We start from the raw sequence: 20722 nt of genomic DNA, 5'->3' as shown, positions 1-20722 counted from the left end.
TGAAACTCAAGCAAGACCGAGGCACCATGATTCTGATTGCTCCCTTTTGGCCGCGGCAGATCTGGTTCCCTCTTCTTCTGGAGTTGTCCTCTGAAGAACCGTGGAGGATTGGAGTGTTTTCCGACCCTCATCACACAGAACGAAGGGGCACTTCTGCATCCCAGCCTCCGGTCCCTGGCTCTCACGGCCTGGATGTTGAGAGCGTAGACTTTGCCTCTTTGGGTCTGTCGGAGGGTGTCTCCCGCATCTTGCTTGCTTCCAGGAAAGATTCCACTAAGAGGAGTTACTTCTTTCTGTGGAGGAGGTTTGCCATCTGGTGTGACAGCAAGGCCCTAGATCCTCGCTCTTGTCCTACACAGACCCTGCTTGAATACCTTCTGCACTTGTCTGAGTCTGGTCTCAAGACCAACTCTGTAAGGGTTCACCTTAGTGCAATCAGTGCATACCATTACCGTGTGGAAGGTAAGCCGATCTCAGGACAGCCTTTAGTTGTTCGCTTCATGAGAGGTTTGCTTTTGTCAAAGCCCCCTGTCAAGCCTCCTACAGTTTCATGGGATCTCAATGTCGTTCTCACCCAGCTGATGAAACCTCCTTTTGAGCCACTGAATTCCTGCCATCTGAAGTACTTGACCTGGAAGGTCATTTTCTTGGTGGCAGTTACTTCAGCTCGTAGAGTCAGTGAGCTTCAGGCCCTGGTAGCCCAGGCCCCTTACACCAAATTTCATCATAACAGAGTAGTCCTCCGCACTCACCCTAAGTTCTTGCCAAAGGTTGTGTCGGAGTTCCATCTGAACCAGTCAATTGTCTTGCCAACATTCTTTCCCCGTCCTCATTCCTGCCCTGCTGAACGTCAGCTGCACACATTGGACTGCAAGAGAGCATTGGCCTTCTACCTGGAGCGGACACAGCCCAACAGACAGTCCGCCCAATTGTTTGTTTCTTTTGATCCCAATAGGAGGGGAGTGGCTGTGGGGAAACGCACCATATCCAATTGGCTAGCAGATTGCATTTCCTTCACTTACGCCCAGGCTGGGCTGGCTCTTGAGGGTCATGTCACGGCTCATAATGTTAGAGCCATGGCAGCGTCGGTAGCCCACTTGAAGTCAGCTACCATTGAAGAGATTTGCAAAGCTGCGACGTGGTCATCTGTCCACACATTCACATCTCATTACTGCCTGCAGCAGGATACCCGACGCGACAGTCGGTTCGGGCAGTCAGTTCTTCAGAACCTGTTTGGGCTTTAGGATCCAACTCCACCCCCCGAGGGCCCTGTTTGTTCTGTTCCAGGCTGCACTCTCAGTTAGTTGGTAAATTTTTTTAGGTCAATCTCAGTTATGTCCTCGCCGTTGCGAGGCCCAATTGACCATGGTTGTTGTTTTGAGTGAGCCTGGGGGCTAGGGATACCCCATCAGTGAGAACAAGCAGCCTGCTTGTCCTCGGAGAAAGCGAATGCTACATACCTGTAGAAGGTATTCTCTGAGGACAGCAGGCTGATTGTTCTCACAAACCCGCCCACCTCCCCTTTGGAGTTGTGTCTTCCCTTCTCTTTGTCTTGCTACATATGAGACTGGCCGGCACGAGCCGGTTTCGGGCGTGAAGACAGCCGCGCATGCGCGGTGCGCATCGGCGCGCGAGGGCTAGCCAAGGCTTTTGCTAGTGAAGATTCCGATTGGAGGGGATGCCGTGGACATCACCCATCAGTGAGAACAATCAGCCTGCTGTCCTCGGAGAATACCTTCTACAGGTATGTAGCATTTGCTGTAGGCACAGGCCTACCCAGCAGCAGCACAGCTGTGATGTGGCTAGTGGGGATCCCCAAGCTGTACCAGCTGAAGACTCCCAGCATCTCTCCCTCCCCCAGGCAATCAGGCGCCCCTTAATGCTGCTCTCCCAACCCCCAGTACCTTGTAAAGCCTTCAGTTCTTTGCTGCAGCAAGCTGTGACTCATACCCACTGCATATGCCAGCCCCAAGATTTCCCTTTGATCTGTCTCAGCCTATATGGAAAGCAGAGAGAAGGTTCAGGGCCAGTGTCAGCAGCGGGTATGAGTCACTACTCACTGCCGGTAAAGAAATGAAGGTTTTAAAAGGTACCAGAAGTTGGGGGAATGGAGATGAGACTCTGATCGCCTGGGAAAAGGAGCAGGAGAGATGCCGGGCGGAGGGCAGGGTTATTGTGTACGGCCACCCACAACTGTGTGTCTGGCTACATCCCTAATTGAATCCCTCTCCTCTGCCTAGCCTCAATGCAAAGCCTGTCCAACCATTAGGCAGACTAGGTATTTGTCTAGGATGGCACCAATGCAGAAGTCAGTGTGCTACAGAAGGTGCATCACAGTTGGTGTGGGGCCTTGTGCTAGCTGTAATGAGTGTTTAGATGTGCTTCTCAGTGGAGGAGGGGGAAGGTAAATTAAGGCAGATGCTGAACGCCTTGGGGAGGGAGGTAGAGAAGGGAGATGATGGACTACAGAAGGGAAGATGCTGGATATTGGTGGGGATGCATTGCTAAAGCTTTACCTAAGGAGTCAGATATACTTTGGTCAGCCCTGCCCCTACACCAATTGGGACTTGCTTGAACTTAAAACATGATGGCAGTGGACAACTGAGACTGCTTCCTGTTTGTCTCCAGCAGGTCACAGTTCAACATTCCAGCCCAGGTCACCATGGTGGGGTGTAATTCAAAACACAACACTTTGGCCACATGCTGCATGGAAGATGGAGAAGCTGCCAAGGCACAGCACCCTTGCTATTATACTTTAAATTTAAGGAAGCCTTGATTGGTGCAGAATCATTTATGGGTTGCCACCACTGCTGCTGTTTACACCAGTCCTCCAGTCTTCTGCAGAGATTTTGCAGGGGGAGATCTTGATTTTTTTGGGCCTTCCCAAGGCTGTACAATTACAGGAGACTGATGGAGGTGCCACTTATTGGGTCTGGATGGAGAGTTTGTTAGCTGTGCCCTAGTGACTGTTAGTTTGCTATGTTGATTGGCTGTTAGAGAGCAAATCAGCATGTAAAAGTGAGATGGGTGGTGTCCTGCAGGCACTTTGTTGAATTACATGTGCGTTTGTTGCTTGTGTGGCAGAATGTAAATTCTATGGCATAACCTAGTGATACTACTACTACTAGTAGTAATAATTTCTATAGCAATATGTACAGAGTGCTGCACACATTATATATAGGTACTTTCTCTATCCCTAAAGGGCTCACAACCTAAGTTTTGTACCTGGGGCAACGGAGGGTTAAGTGACTTGCCCAAGGTCACAAGGAGCTACAGTGGGAATTGAACCCAGGTTGCCAAGATCAAAGCCCACACTGCACTAACCATTAGGCTACTCCTCCAGTGATGCTGTTTACACCATGGTCACAGAATTGCAGAAGCTTGGGGGTACTAGTCATGGTCAAGGAAGGAAATGTGGTATATGAGACCTTAAATCAGCACATCAATCTTTCTCTGGCTGTGACTCCATTCATGCAATTACAGAAAGTGCAGGCCCCCTCAAAGGCACGGGTCAATGTTATCTTTATGCAGGGCCTGCCAAGATCATGTCCCCAAATGCAGGTTAGGAAGCTCCACAATAAATGAAAAGGCCTGAGTATAGAGGGGAAAACGTGACTCATTTCTGCTTTCAATGAGCAAGAACTCATCATATCAATACCCACCGAGACAAGACACAAAACGTTTTTCTTGCTCATCGAGGCACAAATATAGATGTCCTTACCATAATAAAACAGTACAATTTAAATTCTGTATTCTGAATGACACAAAGTGTTCCATGTTTTTCTACTTGCCTCTAGCTCCTCTGAAAAGGACCTTGAAGTGCTTTTCTAGCCTTCTCGCCATGTAGTTTGCATTCAGTATGGCAATCTCTGTTGCATGTTTAAGTCCTTTAGCTCCCATCATCTGGAAAGGAGAAGGCAAGAATATGAAAACAAAACAGATGAAGGCTGTGAGGCCTGTCTAATGTGTCCATCTTCTCCATCTCACTACACATTTCACCCCATCTCTCTGCACTCCGTCTTTGAGCTTTTTCTATGCTTTCATCCATCTGGATCTGCTTTTGTGACCACCTTTGCTGAAGGGATTGGGAAAAAGGTGCAATTATTCATTATCTTTTTGAAACCCCTGAGTCATTCCATGACTCCTTTCAGAGCTTCTTTTCACTAAAAAGTACCTGTCCTCCACGGTCCTGCGCAGCACCCTCACACACATTCCTCTGAGATATTTAAAGTAGTGAAGGGAGTTAAGACATTTAAAGTACATGTGTAGGTGCTTAAACCTCTCCTCTGAGGTCCTGTTGTGCAGGTCTTTTTCTGCCATCATCTACTATGTTACAAGGTAGTGTTATCTTATTTGTGATTTAAGATTGCAGATTTTTGATCATGTGACGCCATGCAGGAGAGAGGACACAGGTAGTTGGCTCTACCGCTACCCTCCTTCTAAAACCTTGCAATTTTGCCGGCTTTTGATTCATACTACCTCTGTCTTATGACTTCCTGTCCCTCGAGATCAAAGCGGAGCAGCAGTGACTCTGTTTGGGCTGATGTGAGACCCACTCGTAAGGATCAGGAGTGGAATTGACCTTCTGACACCAAAATGGCAGCTCCCATGAGCCCGACAGGTATATTAAAAGCAAGAAGCCAGCAAAAGAATCAGTTGGACCACTAGATGACTAAAGGGGTAAAAGGAGCAGTCAGGGAAGATAAAGACAAAGCCAAAGCGGAGAAATTAAATGAATTCTTTGCTTTGGTTTTCACCGAGGCAGATTTGGGAGGGATTCAGTACCTGCACCAGAAATGATATTCAAAGCTGACGAGTCAGAGAAACTGAGTGAAATCTCTATAAAGCTGGAAGATGTAATGGGGCAATTTGACAAGTTGAAGTGTAGCAAATCGCCTTTACCAGACGGTATTAATCCCAGAATACTGATAGAATTGAAAAATGAACTTGCAGAACTATTGTTAATCTATCTTTAAAATTAAGCATGGTACCAGAAGATTGGAGGGTGGCCAATGTAATGCCAATTTTTAAAAAAGGTTCCAGAGGTGATCTAGGAAATTATAGACCGGTGCACTGACTTTCAGGGGTTCCCCAAGATTAAAAAAAATAGTTTTATTTTCTTTCAAACCACAGGTTATATATATTTATTTCTGTTTTATTGTACCCTGCCTTGATTTGCTTTAATGATAAAGGTGGCTTTAGTAAATTTTAATAAACCATAAGCAGTAAATGTGTATCAGCTTTACCGATGAAAGGGCAAAATACAAGTTTTAATGGTGAAGGACATTACCATATAGCATGCCAGCTTAATGACAAATTACTTCTTCTCCATTACTAACAAGAAAATGTGGCATAAATCTGTTAGTCAGCATCTGCAAAGCAGCAACTAGTTTTAGAAAACTGTACCTTGATATATGCCCAGGAGATTGGCAAAATTGCACTGGAGCCCCATGGTGCAGCACTCACTGTGCCCAAGGAACTGGCAGCATTATCTAACTGGACTGTAAGGATTGGATGACTAGGTAGATATGGAGCAAGATGCTTCTTCCTAAAATACAAACCAAGTGAAATTAGTATCATAAGCAATTTTCTAACCCTAGCTTCAAGACCATACAATATTAGCCTTAAATGGGCTTCACTTCATTTACAAATAATTGTATGATGCCTGGTGTCTTAGCTAACCATATGCTTTCTGGCCCTCAAGTAAATACCTAGAGCACATTTAATCCAACAGTTTCCTTCCTTGTGCTCCTTTGGGCCTTTAGTTCAATCAGAGCTATTGGTGGAATCCGCTGCCAATAAGTCTTCATTAAGAGTTACCCTAATTTTCCCTCATGCTCTCTTTCTAGGTCATTTTAGACCAGTTATTGTAACCATGGGAGCCAACTTTTCAAAATTATTGGGGTGCTAAGCCCAGTGGAAATAACCCCTCCCTGGACATATACAAGGAATGTTCTCAATATTGGGGGTGCTTAAGCACCCACAGTTGTAACTATCCCAGGCTGGGAAGCCATGTGCCAGGGCTGTTTCTGGAACCCTGTAATCATGGGTTTAAATGCGACCACTAGATATCACCATTAAGCAATGACCAGGAATCCTTCCCCATATTGTGATCTCTGCCCCTTCAGCATTTCCAGCCCTGGCTGACAACAAATGGAGAACCTGAGCTGGGACTAACTCTGGTGCTCCACATGGCAGAGGGTGGTACTACTGGGCCAGGCACACCATTAAGATAGTAAAACTTTCCCCCAATGTGGAAAAATACCTACTGTACCTGAATATAACTTGCCTTGAGCTTGTGTTTGGAAAGGCATTTAATCTATACCCAAAATCAAAATCCAAAAAGAAAGTGGCTATGCAGCCTATACTAACACTCCAATTGGTCCCATGCCAGGTCCTCCACCTCCATGGGGAATGCAGAAGGTTTTGTGAAGATTTAAATGTGAAACATCTGAACCATAGTCACCAGGCCGACACAGTCCCACCTGACAAATACACATTAATTCATTACATTAAATAAATCTGAAAAGCAAGTTTGGCAAACCAGCAAAAAAACAGAGAAGACAGGAAAATTGTCAAGAGCATGGATAGGGTTGTAAGTTCACCGGTCACTGGTGGAGTCATAACCGTTTGAATATCAGTCCTGTAGGTTTTTGGATCCCAGGTGCAAATTCAGTGGTTAGCATATCTGGGTTTGAAAAAGGTAGGTTTGGACAAGTTCCTAGAGGAAAAGTCCATAGTCTCCTATTGAGGCAGACATGGGGGAAGCCATTGCTTGTCCTAGGATTAGTAGCATGGAATGTTGCTACTATTTGGGTTTCTGCCAGGTACTTGTGACCTGGATTGGCCACTGTTGGAAACAGGATACTGGGCTAGATGGACCATTGATCTAATCCAATATGTTATTCTTGTGTTCTTATGCCTTGAATTGTAATCAATCCCATAAGGGAGGGGGCAGTTGCACAGATGGAGGATAACTGTATAAACACTTTTGTATGTAAAGCCCATCTGATATGCATATCAAAGGGCTTTAACAAAACTGTACAACTACAAATGCATAAAAATGTGCCTACTTTTAGGTCAAACCAACCTCAAAACTCTAGTATTAACAACTGATGCTATGATTCTAATTAATTAAAGGAAGATGTAATTCCTAATAGAGTTGTCTCCTTTATATATCACTTTTTAGATCAAACTATATCCATCCTACTTCTATCCCTTGATCTCTCTGCAGCTTTTGACCTGGTGGATAACCAGATTCTTTTGCTCAGTCTTCAATCTATTGGGATCTCGGGTACAGTGCTAGATTGGTTTATCTCATACCTGCAAAATCATCACTATACAGTATTGAATGAAAACTCTTTTTCCACCCCTTTCAGTCCTAATTCAGGAGTACCACAAGGGTCTATTTTATCTCCAATGCTATTTAACATCTTTTTGGCTCCTCTTTTGACTCTTATTCAATCCCTTGACATGACTGCATTCATATAAGTTGATGACATTCAGGTGCTTGTTCCTCTTGACACCGGCTCAACGACTGAAATTTCTACTGTTAATCATAAAATTGCTGAGATCACTGATTGGCTTACACAACACAAATTAGCTCTTAACCCAAATAAATCCCAAACCATACTTTTTCCATCATAAACCTGGCCCCACTTTACCTACACCGATTCTTCTAACTAATATTTCCATACCCCAGGTCAAAACCATCCGTATTCTTGGAATACTTATAGACTCCAAATTATCATTTGGTCGACAAATCTCTTAGGTCATTAGACGCTGCTTCTTCAAGATGCGATTAATTCTCTCTATATGTACTTTAATTCTCCCAACTGCACTAAATATACTGATCCACTCATTAGTCGATTACTGTAACTCCCTTTACAAAGCCCTTTGAGTCAAAGACATCCGCTGTCTTCAGAACATTCAAAACACTGCTATTTGTCTAATCACCAATTCACATAAATATGACCACGTTACTCCATATCTTAAGGAAGCCCACTGGCTTCCAGTAAACCACCATATTACCTATAAACCTTTACTGCTTGTCTTCAAAACATTGCAAACAGAACAACCCCTCTATCTCTTTCGCTACCTTGTTCCTTACTGCCCGGCTTGAACACTAAGATCAGCACAACAAAATCAATTAGTCATCCCAAGCTATCGAGAGAATTCACGAGCACACAAGACAGTATTTTTAGTGTACAAGGCCCCCAACTTTGGAACAGTCTTCCAGTTTCCCTTTGCTTACAAACATCACTTGAGAAATTTAAGAAAGATGCATACCATTAAACATCTTTCAGATGGCACCTTGGAAAACTCTCAACTATGTGTTTTTCCCTCATGTTTTACCCTCCCCCCCATCTGTCCTAATATTGTAGTTCTACCCCATTTCCTTTAATTCATGTCTAAATGTCTATCGTTTTATTATTTTCACTTCTTGCCTTTCTCTCCTTATCTTAGATTGTAAGCTGTCCAAGTCTCCCATAGGGTGGGACAGTAAATAACTGAAACTTGAAAAGACGTCAGCTGTACTGTTGCTCTACATTGATAACATACAGTTATTAACCATCATGTCTAAAAAAAAAAAACTCCGTCCACCTTTATATTCTATTTTTCAAACCATACAAAACTTTTTATCTTTCAAAATTTTATGAAAAATTGAAAATGCTTTTACTGCAGAGATAAAACTTAGCTTGTGTTAGAGAACAAACTCAACAGAACTTCTCTGTTTTATATTGGAGCTTCATCAGGAGCCACCTCGCTAAGCTGTTTTCTAACTGTGAAAATACAAAAAAGCATCAGCAATCTAAATCAGTTGAAAAATTCATTATAGGTCCACAGCAAAATATAGCATACAGCACTTACCGAGATTTTTCTGTTTAGCGTTCTGCAGTCTCTTGTTTAACTTTATAAAGATGGCAGTGACGTTTTTAAAAACCACTCGCCATCAATTTACCATCAATCCTTACACGTAAAGATGATGTCACACCTATAGCACACTGGGTGGGTAAAGCTACACATCTGTTAGTTATCAAACATCTTTAAAAATGTTCTCCATTCTATAATATTGTTCAGTCCCACTGGTTGACTGCTTCTCAGTTTTGATATCCATTTTTGTTCCCTTTGTAGTAAAAGCCTCCCTCTATCCCCACCATGTTTATTACCAACAATTCAATTGATTACAAAATATCTTAGTTCATCAAAGGTGTGCGTTTGTGTTAGTGTCTGACTAATGGAGCCTCTTCTTTTCCCTGTATCACACAATGTCTATGCTCGTTCAAACGTATTTTGAACGCTCTTACAGTTTTGCCAACGTATAATTTTTGGGCATTTGACAATGCAATCTACATAGTCCTTGATTTTATATACTTTTCTCTCAACTGGGTTTTTGAACGCCATTATTTCCAATGTTACTGAACATGTTTAACAAGCACTGCACTTGTAATGGCCAATCAATTGATTTCCCTCAGTCCTAGAACTATCTTCCATGTGGAGGAGTGGCCTAGTAGTAAGAGCACTGGTCTTGACATCCAGAGGTGGAAAGTTCAAATCCCACTGCTGCTCCTTGTGATTTAGGCAAGTCATTGCCTCAGATACAAACCCAGTGTACCTGAATATAACTCACCTTGAATGACTACTGAAAAAAAATGTAAGCAAAATCTAAATAAATAATAGTTCTTTCAATTTTGTTGAATATCTTGATCTTCAAAAAGAGGGTAAGGCTATTATTCTCCAATGTTTTTTTATAACTGGAGCCACCTTGACGGAGCTTATAGTATATTTCATAACAAAAGTATTAATTTCTGAATCTCCATTCTATGGTGTTGTGGTCTTAACAGGACTTCCCTGTGGTTGAATTTTGCTCATTTGTATGCTTGTTTTAAAGATTTTTTGGGCTAACCTCCGACTCAATTTTTCCATAGATATTTTTTGTAGCGCTATAGAAATGCTAAATAGTAGTAGTAGTAGCATGGATTTTTTAAAATTATTTATTTATTGATTTATAACAAGTTTTCACCAAGTACAATACTTGAATTAGGTAATAATACAGGCTAAGAAATTTTCCCATCAAAATTAGAACAATAATATAACAAAGAAAAACGGTTGTGCCCTCTTTAGACACTAAAAGTTTGGGAGGGGGCTACATATTCAGGAGAGAAATTAAGGAATAAATGAAGATCAATTTAGCATTGCACGCTGCACCTAATCCTAACTATATCTTAATCTCTCTATATCTGACATTAAACTTTACATAATTTTTTTTTTTTTTTTTTACTTACAAAAGCTGTTAAATGTTCTGGTAGGAAAAAAATATATTTTAGTCCTTGATATTTTATCACACATGTACTTGGGTAATTTAAGTAAATAGAGGCCCCTAATGCTAGGGTCTCTTTCCTTAAAGCTAAAAAAGCTTTTCTCCTTTCCTGTGTCTGTCTAGTAACACCAGGGTACATCCATATCTTTTCCCCATAGAATAAAGATTGTGATTTCTTGAAAAACATACGTTTTACTGCTTCCATATCTTGTTCAAATATAAATAAAACTAACAAAGTCATTCTTTCGGAATCCTCAGTTATGGATGATTCTAAAATTTCTGTAAAGTTAAGGTTATGTTTCTCTTGCTCTTTTTGTAGAGGTTGTTGTAATATACAGGGGCGTAGCCACGGGTGGGCCTGGACGGGCCCAGGCCCAACCATTTTCCCTCCAGGCCCACCCATTTTCCCTCCAGGCCCACCCATCCACAACCTTTGCGCGCTGTCGCTGCCCTTTTGTCCCGCGGAGGCAGCATTCAGTGTTTCCATCCTGCCCTGTCTTTTCCCCAAGCTCCGCTGCATCGGTCCCTGCAAGTGGAAATTTGGAATCCTTCTCCTTTTCAGCCGTCGCGCTGCGCTGCCATACACACAGGCAGCTTCGCTCCTCCCTGCCGCGTCCATTCTGACCCTCTATGATGCACTTCCTGTTTAGGGCCGGATGAACGCGGTGGGGGAGAGTGAAGCTGCCTGTGTGTATGGCAGCGCAGTGCGACGGCCGAAAAGGAAAAGGATTCCACGATGCAGTGGAGCCTGGGGAGAAGACAGGGCAGGAAGGAAACGCTGAACGCTGCCTCCGCGGGACAAAAGGGCAGCGACAGCGCGGGAAGGATGTGGATGCGCGGGCCTGGAGGGAAAGTGGCTGAGCTGCTGGGACATGGGAGGGAGAGGAGGAAGGGACTGGAGGGAAGGGCGAGAGCTGCTGGGACATGGGAAGGAGAGGAAGAAGGGACTGGAGGGCAGGGAGAGAGCTACTGGGACATGGGAGGGAGAGGAAGAAGGGACTGGAGGGCAGGGCGAGCGCTGCTGGGACATGGAAGGGAGAGGAAGAAGGGACTGGATGGCAGGGCGAGCGCTGCTGGGACATGGGAGGGAGAGGAAGAAGGGACTGGAGGGCAGGGCGAGCGCTGCTGGACATGGGAGGGAGAGGAAGAAGGGACTGGAGGGCAGGGCGAGCGCTGCTGGGACATGGGAGGGAGAGGAAGAAGGGACTGGAGGGCAGGGCGAGCGCTGCTGGGACATGGGAGGGAGAGGAAGAAGGGACTGGAGGGCAGGGCGAGCGCTGCTGGGACATGGGAGGGAGAGGAAGAAGGGACTGGATGGCAGGGCGAGAGCTACTGGACATGGGAGGGAGAGGAGGAAGGGGCTGGAGAGCTGCTTGACAAGGGAGGAAGAAGGGACGCGAGGGGAGAGGGCTGCTGGACATGGGAAGATAGGGAGAGAAAGAGGGGAGATGGATGAAAGGATGCAGAGAGAAAGGGGAGAGACTGGAAGGATGTGGAAAGAGAGGGGAGACTGAACAGAAAAGGGTAGAGAGATAGAGAGACACTGGATATAAGGAGAGGGGAGATAGAGACACTAGATGGAAGGATCAGGAGAGAGGGTAGATGGGTGGAAGGATGAGGAGAGAAAGAGGGAAGACACTGGATGGAAGGGTAGGGAGAAAAAGGAGACGCTGGATGCAAAAGAAAGAGGGGAGACACTGGAAGGATGGGGATAGAAAGAGGGGAGCTGCTGGATGGAAAGAGGGAGAGGACAGAGTAGGGAAAGACTGGAGAATAAGAGGAAGGGGCATGTGGAGAACAAGGGTGAGGAAAAGATGAAAAGCCATAGGTGATGAATGGACAGGAAACCCTGGCAAGAGAAAGACGAAGGAAAGCAGAATCTAGAGACTGGGAGCAACACAATGAGAAAAAGTAAATGGCCATACAACAAAGGTAAAGAAAATAATTTTATTTTTAATTTAGGATAAAGTAATATGGTACCTGTGTTAATAAAGTTTCAGAGACCAATACTTCCTTCCTTAGGTCAGGAGACGATACCATAACAGCATTATACTGACCTGAGGCAGGAGGTTTTGGCCTCTGAAAGCTCATTGAAAAGGGTGTTAGGCTATTAAATTATTTTCTGAAACCTGATGCACTGAAAAGCAGTACTTTACCCCTGTGTAACAAATGCATCTGATTAGTGTGACTAAATTTTGCTGGGGAAGGGGGGTAGAGAGAAAATTTTGTGCCCACCCACCTTAGGTTCAGGCCCATCCAAAATTGGCAGTCTGGCTACGCCACTGGTAATATAATATCCGAGGTTTCTCCTTCTTGAATCTTTTTAGTTGGAATATAATATATTTGATTAATTGGAGGAATAAGATCTGAAAAATAGTTCAAAACTTCTACCAAATATTTTTTAAAGACTTCAAGAGGAGTAAACCCCAGAGTTCTGGGAAAGTTTAAGAAATGAAGATTCAGTCTACGATTATAATTTTCAATTTGTTCAATTTTTCTATGAATTAAGTTTTATCTTTTATTGTCACCAAAGAAAAATCTTGTAGCTTTCTCACTTCTTTTATTTCAGTCATTTGATTAGCGGAGTCTGTTTTAATTTTGTCAAAAGATTTAGAAAGTAGTTACCAGAATAGAAATCTCTTGTGTAGAGTTAGTTAGTTTAATTTTGAGGTTTTGGAGAGCTTGCCAAATGCTCTCCAAAGTAACTGGCTCCAGTTTAGATGACAAAGATCTATCCAGTAACTAGGGGTTCGAAGGCCCCAGACCTCTGCAAGCCTTCCCATCAGCAGAGCCTCTTGCCTGAGGCCTTTCTTCGCTGTCTTCCGAATCAGATGACTTCAGCTGGGATAGGAAAGCTGCGGGCGGAGGCGATGGATTGATTTCCAGGGGTGAAAGCGTGATATCCCTGGTCGCAGGGGTCTCCTCCTCCTGGGACAATGGGGCTCCTCCCAGGCTTTTGGTCAAGTGTTCTCACCGCGACCTTCTCTATGGTCAGTTGCGATGGTGAAGAGGTTCTAGTCGCCGAGGCTCCAGCCTTGACCAGACCTTTTCTTTTAGTATGGGGCATAATTGTTAACGCGGAATCAGTTTGTTTGTAACTGAACATGAGAGAGCTCAAGCATGATCAGTGTGTGCCGCCATCTTGGGCCCCCCCCCCCCCCCCCCTTTTAGCATTGATTTTAAAGTCACCCGTTTCTGTGAAGATACATCTAAAATGTAATATTTGTGAAAACGGTAAACTTTTCTTTAATGCTATAGGGTGACAACTATCAAAACTAAGCATTGTAGTTCTATCCATGGGCTTCACATAAACTGTGGTTCTTAAGGTGTTATCACAACTCTGTTCAATATTCACATACAAAAAAAATTAATTTTACTGTTGGAAAATTGTTTTTACTACAAAGGGAACAAAAATGGATATCCAAACTGAGAAGCATTCAACCAATGGGATTGAACAGTATTATAGAATGGAGAGCATTTTTTAAAGATGTTTGATAACAAATGTATAACTTTATCCACCTAGTGCGCTATGTGTGACATCTTTTGTGTAGGGATTGGTGGTAAATTTGATAGCAAGTGGTTTAAAAACACCGCCACCATCTTTATAAAGTTAAACAAGAGACTGCAGAACGCAAAACAGAGATATATATTGGCAAGCATTGATGCTATATTTTGCAGTGGGCCTATAATGAATTTTTCAATTGATTTAGGCTGTTGATTTAGGCTTTTCTGTATTTTCAAAGATAGAAAACAGCTCAGCGAGACGGCTCCTGATGAAACTCCAACGTGAAACAGAGAAGCTCCATTGAGCATGCCCTCTAACACAAACTAAGTTACCTCTGCTCTAAAAGCATTTTCCATTTTTTATTAAAATTTGAAAAAGATAAAAAGTTTTGTTGTATGGTTTGAAAAATAGAATATAAAGGTGGACGGAGGTTTTTTAGACTTATGATGGTTAATCGTACGCTATCAATATAAAGCAATAGTACAAGTGAAGTCTTCTTCCTTCCTTAATTAGTTAGAATTATAACATCAGTTGTTAATACTGGACTTTTGAGATTTGGTTTGATCGACTGGATAAACTTCAGCCTGTATTGTATTGAGTGTGGAGTACATTTTAGGTGCATCTGCTGGCAGGTGTTCCCCAGGGCTGTAGTTTAGGTGGAACAGAGCTGCAGTTGCAATGTACATGCATATTTTATACACTGTGGGGTCCTTTTACTAAGGTGCGCTGAAACATGGCCTGCAGTAGTGTAGGCGCAAGTTTTGGGCACGCACAGAATCATTTTTCAGCGCACCTGTAAAAAAAGGCCTTTTTTAAAATTTTTGCTGAAAATGGATGTGCGGCAAAATCAAAATTGCCGCGCTTCTATTTTGGGTCCGAGACCTTACAGCCAGCCATTGACCTAGTGGTAAAGTCTCATGTGGTAACCGGGAGGTAATGACCTATGATATGTGTGGCAGAAAATATAAATGATTTTTCAGCTGCGCGTATCAGATGCGCAGCAAAAATAAAATTACCACAAGAGCCACGTGGTAGCTGAGCAGTAACTCCATTTTGGCGCACGTTGGTCATATGTAGACATTTACGCTGCTTAGTAAAAGGACCCCTATATTGATGCTGAGTACATGCACACATTTCCACCTTTTCTTAAAGCAGGTGTAAACATGTGCGTTTTCATGCTATTGGGGCTGGTTTTAGATGCTTATTTTATAGAAGGCCTACAAGCACCAATGTTACCTTTATTTTAAAAAAATGCTTGGACAGGCATCTTTTAAGACTTATATCGCTTATGCTCTTATAAAATTACCCTCTTAGAGAGCAATTTTCAAGAGCCATCTAGGTGGGTAAATGAACTGGTTACCTGAAACATTCCCACCCTCCCTGTAAGTTACCTGCAATTCCATAAAGTGCATATTACTCACTCTAAGGAAAAAGCAGGTGAGAATCCCTACATTAATTTGTCCTCTAGGCGGTTCTGAAAGGGAGGAAAACTGGTGCAAAGCTTATGGCTTGAAGTACCCTTGTCATTGTGAAAATTATCCCCTTTAGGGACAGAACAGAAGAAAGTTTGTCAAACAGTGGCAAATATATGGGGAAGGGGACATGATGTGGCAGAAGATGAAGGAATAGGAGCAAGTGATGAGGTCAGAGAGGCAGACAGGAGCAGAAGTTGGGAATAATTAAAAAGTTTAGAACACTACTCTGAGACAGGACAGGTTAATGTGAAAGAATGTGTGATATGTCCAAACCTGCGCATTCATATTTGCTCCATCCAAATAGACCTGCCCACCATGCTTATGGATTAAGTCACAAACATCTGTAATTTCCTCTTCAAACACACCATTAGTGGAGGGGTATGTGATCATGATGGCCGCCAAGTTCTCTTTGTGTTTATCCACCTATAGAAAGAATGGAGGAGGGATTGGAATAGGTAGATAGGGGAAAGAAGTTAAACAGTTTGATTGATATTCAAAGCATTCTGCACATCTAAACTTGTATATGTAAATGTATTCAAATCTCTTAATCGAAAAGAATCAGCAAATAGGAAAATGATCAACATACAGATGTTCCTTTTATACTCTGACAATGAGAGATCTGTTAACATTTATTTACAACAACATTTCCAACTATTTAAGTTCCTCTAAGTAGACCCCCCCCCCAAAAAAAAACCCAGCCACCCCTCAATCAGCAACTCAACATTATGTGCATGATAAAACCAGACACTTTAGCTGTTAAGGATCAAGCTAAGGAATCTATGCAGTAATGAGTTGCAGTATATTTGCCAAATTACTGAAAATACTTTCAGCGTACAAACTGCAGGTTACCTGCTATTTTTCATTCTATAAATCAATAAGAAGTGATTTCCATTGGGTCAAGGATAGTGGGTCAGATTTCCAGCATATAAGGACATTTACAGGCCAAAAGAAACACCTTCCCAAGAAACAATTTAGTCCCTTTCCTACAAGAGCAAAAAGCATGATGTCCACTTGCTTGAGGAATTACAGATATAACGGAGTTCAAAAAGAATGAGGGAGGTCCAGAATATCTGGTCAAGAGTAGCCATCTCTAATATCACATCTGGGACACCTAGTAACATTAATGATCTTTGCTTGAAAAATCCAAGGATACCAACTGGAGTGAAGACTCAGGGGAAATGTACTGTATTAGCATTTAACTTTCAAAAGGGCAGCTATGATAAAATGAGAAAATGGTTTAAAAATCTAAAAGGAACAACTGCAAAGGTTAGAACTTTAAATCAGGCATGGACATTGTTAAAAAAAATACCTTGGAAACCCAGACCAGATGTATTCCACATATTAAAGTGGAAAGAAGGCCAGCCAAGTGAGGTGAAAAAGGCTATTAGAAGAAAGCATCTTTCAAAAAATGAAAAAGGATCCAAATAAAAAAAAAACAGCATAAGCACTGGAGGAGTGGCCTAGTGGTTAGGGTGGTGGACTCTGGTCCTGGGGAACTGAGTTTGATTCCCACTTCAGGCATGGGCAGCTTCTTGTGACTCTGGGCAAGTCACTTAACCCTCCATTGCCCCAGGTACAAATAAGTACCTGTATATGTAAGCCTCATTGAGCCTACCATGAGTGGGAAAGCGTGGGGTACAAATGTAACAAAAAAGAAAATTAGATGCAAAGCATTGATAAGGAATGATGTGAATTTGAAAAGAAGTTTGCTTTAGAGGCAAAACACACAAACAGAAAAACCCCAAATAAACTTAAGGGCCCAAAATTCAGCTGGCTGCAATCAGTGTTTCATTACCCGCCGCCAACATTAAACTTCGAAATTCAATGCTAGGCCATGTCTAGGCACCTCTCCCAGCCGCTGGTACCTTTTAAAGCTTTCAGTTCTTTGCCAACACCGAGCAGCGACTCATACTTGCTGCTCATGCTAGCCTCATGCCTTCTCTAATGAAACTTCCTGTTTCCGCATAGGCAGAGCCAGGTCAAAGGAAAGGACTGGGGCTGGTGCATGCAGCAGCTATGAATCACTGCTTGCTGCCGGCAAAGAACTGAAGGCTCTAAAAAGGTACCGAGATGTTGGGGGGATAGAGTAAAAAGATGCCTGATTGCCTGTGGAGGAGGGGAGGGAGAAATGCCAGGAGTCTTCATCTGGTGGAGCTTGGGGGATCCCCACCAGCCATATCGCATTGTTACAAAAAGGCTGACATCAGTACCAGGCAAAATAGTGGAAACTATAATGAAGAACAAAATTAATGAACACAAACAAGCATGGTTTCAATGGGACAAAATCAAGATAGATTTAGACAAGGGACGTCTTTCCTCAATCTTCAAATGTGTTTCTTTGCAGTGTTTAAGCCTTAAATACAAAGGGAAAGAAAATTACAGGACACAGGTAACATCAATTACCATGGCCTTCAGATGGGCAAAATCAATGCTTCCATCTTTATCGATCTCTACCGGCTGGATCTTCATGCCTGCCATTTGGGCACTGGCAGGGTTAGTTCCATGAGCAGATTTTGGGATAAGACAGACCTATAAATGAAAATCATCTGACAGCTTAAGATACAGAAAAAGAAATCATCCATGGGCATAGTTTAGGAAATACTACGAATATCTCCCACCTGAACTTGTATCCCAAACTAAAAGTTCTAGGACATTATTATTATAAGCATTTCTATAGCGCTACCAGACGCACACAGCGCTGAACACCTGACACAGAGAGACAGTCCCTGCTCAATAGAGCTTACAATCTGGGAAAGCTTTAAGCCTCTGAAAATTTGGCTCCTAGTGTACTGAATTTCTCTGTACCCTTTTAATATCTAAACAGAGGAAGAGAATGAACCTAGGGACGACTCAGTTTAGGAGATGCCAAACTTGATCCTCCATGGCTATAACCTAATTGGGTTTTCAAGAGTTCCACAATGAATATGAATGACATCTCATACATATTCATTGTGGAACTTTTGAAAGCCAAGCTGGGTTGTGGCTTTTGTTGCCCAAGTTATAGGCTCTCTGGCTTGACTGTTTACAGCCTTGCATAATTAGTCACTGAGCCATCAGTGTAAAACTTTTCAACAAATATTACTAGATAAGGGCAGATATTCCCCAGCATGCTTCCCCACAAAGGTTTTATATAGTCTCAGTTGGCTGTATTTTAAAGCTGACCTAACATATGTGGGGGTCACACTTAGCAGACCATGACCACTTTGAGGGTAATTTTATACAACTCAATGTGTTACCAAGCCTGGTGTCAGCCGCTGCTTTGACATGCTGGATATTGCAGGGAAGTCTGTGCCCTGGAATCAGTGTGAGATTGGCCATTGCATGAAAATGTCCATGAGTAAATAACATTTATATGTATATATCACAGTCAGAAACAGAGAGGCTCTTTAGATCTGCATCAAAAATGATGCAAAAAAAATCACAAAAGATCAAGAAAAAATAATCTTAAACACCCAACGTGGTGCACGTTTTACCCACTCATGGGCTGCCTCAGGGATCAGTGCTAAAACATGCAAATAATAAATACATTTGTGAATAAATTATAAAGCTGTCAATACATAAAAACATATGTAAAGTGAGGGATCTAGTGATCAAATTAGTGAACTTACAAAAGACTGTTTTAAGTTGTAACTTATGAATGCTCAGCAGTATTACAAGAAACCAGGGAACATTTACTTTTAATATAACAACTGGCAGGTTTGAGTTGTTTTTTTTTATTAACCTCCTCACTAGGTTTGTAATTTGGACTATTTCAAGTTATTATACATTGGTTATTTATTTATGCATGCAGTCTTGTATCCCAGTATTAGCCAAAAACAAGTTTTGGTTCAAAGTGGCTTACAGATTACAGTTTGGTGGAGTTACGTTACAATCATGCTTTGCAGTGTGGGAGGATAGCTGAAGTTCGTGTGTTTGTTCAAGAGTTTATGACATCTATAGTTTGAGTGATTATTCAAGAGTTTATGAATGAATAGAATTGATGAGGAAGATGTAGTTGTAGTTGTAGCTTTAGCCATTATTTGTTTGTTTTGGAGTTATTTATTCATTTGATGACACGAAAATAGCCAATAGAGTGGATATTCTGGAGGGAGTAGAAACGATGAGAAGGGATTTCTGAACCTTAGAAGAATGGTTGAGGGTCTGGCAGTTAAAATTTAATCACTATCTGGGGTAGTTAGTCGTTCTGGTTTCACTCTTAATCACTTAATAAGCCCAATAGAAACCATTTTTTAATTTTTTGTATATATGCTCTTACAGTGAGTTTCCCAATGTTACACGTGCACCTTTAATAATGCTATATTTGTAAAGTGATAGTGCTCAGTAGTATCGTATTACTCCGGCATAAAATGCTCTTAGCAGTATGCAGAAAACAACATCACTGCACTATGACCCTGCCTGCCTCCTGATATTTACTCAATTATATCTATTTCTCAATGATATAGTTAGTTCACATTCATAGTGTTCTTATGTAATTATTAGGTCAATCAGTGCCTAATAATCCCCTTGAGGGCGGGACCACAGGAACAGCTGAAACACAAGCGAAAGAAAAAGCTGTCTGAAGCGGCATCCCTGCGTGCAGGTGGTAAAAACTTTTAAGCAACAACTGGCTCTTACGAGGGGGAGGGCCAGAGAGGTGGGGAGGGTGTCCTGAAACGACACGGGGGGAGGGGATTCCTGGAAATCCACTGGAAGGGGAGGGGGGTCCTGGAACTCAGAGAGGGGGGGGGAGAGGTGGAGCGGGAAGGGGAGAGGGGGATGGGAAGAAGTGGGTGGGGTTTCTGGAACTCGGATGGGGGGAAGGGGGGTTCTGCAAACTCTCGGTCTCATACACTCTCAGTCTCACAAAGAGTCTGTGTATCGCACACATACACTCGCTCTCTCTAACACACACTGTATCTGTGTGAAACACACTCTCTCTCACACTCACTGTGTCTCATATATGCACTCGCACACACTATCATTCTGACACACACACAGTCGCACCCAGTCTCACTCTCTCTCTGTCACACACACACACACTTGCACACTCTCTCTCTCACACAGTCACTCTCACACACACACTCTCTCAAACATACACACTACGAGGAAAACCTTGCTAGCGCCAGTTTCATTTGTGTCAGAAATGGGCCTTTTTTACTAGTTATATACTAAAAAATATAAAATATATACACAATAAAATATTAACATTAGCAAACAATGGTGTATACAAAAGACATATGCGCAACTATGACATCTTATGGTGATAAATGGAAGCCAATTTCGTACTGTGTATATTAAGCTTCATCCACAGCCTTGTATTTCTATAAGATATATTTACTATCCAGCCTGGACAGATTTGCCAGTAAGTTTTTCATACACATTTCCATACATCCTCTGTGCTATCTGCATTTTCTCACATTTGGGTATTCATAAGTGCATATA

The 20722-nt window shown here is 42.5% G+C and overlaps 1 protein-coding gene across 1 annotated transcript in view; it reads right to left on the bottom strand.

Moving 5' to 3' along the window:
• GLDC (glycine decarboxylase) overlaps positions 1 to 20722 on the bottom strand; it is a 173171-nt gene that overhangs the window by 26111 nt on the left and 126338 nt on the right. Inside the window, exons 17-21 of the mRNA XM_030193778.1 lie at positions 17705 to 17830; positions 15575 to 15724; positions 6373 to 6485; positions 5407 to 5548; positions 3792 to 3903 (exon numbers count right to left, since the gene is read on the bottom strand). Coding sequence (XP_030049638.1) covers positions 3792 to 3903; positions 5407 to 5548; positions 6373 to 6485; positions 15575 to 15724; positions 17705 to 17830 — 643 coding nt within the window. The remainder of the gene's footprint in view (positions 1 to 3791; positions 3904 to 5406; positions 5549 to 6372; positions 6486 to 15574; positions 15725 to 17704; positions 17831 to 20722) is intronic.

The sequence above is a fragment of the Microcaecilia unicolor genome, chromosome 2 (assembly GCF_901765095.1).
Source record: "Microcaecilia unicolor chromosome 2, aMicUni1.1, whole genome shotgun sequence".
NCBI classification, from domain to species: domain Eukaryota; kingdom Metazoa; phylum Chordata; class Amphibia; order Gymnophiona; family Siphonopidae; genus Microcaecilia; species Microcaecilia unicolor.
The sequence above is the reverse complement of the archived record's forward strand: the minus strand, read 5'-3'. Positions and strand labels throughout refer to the sequence as shown.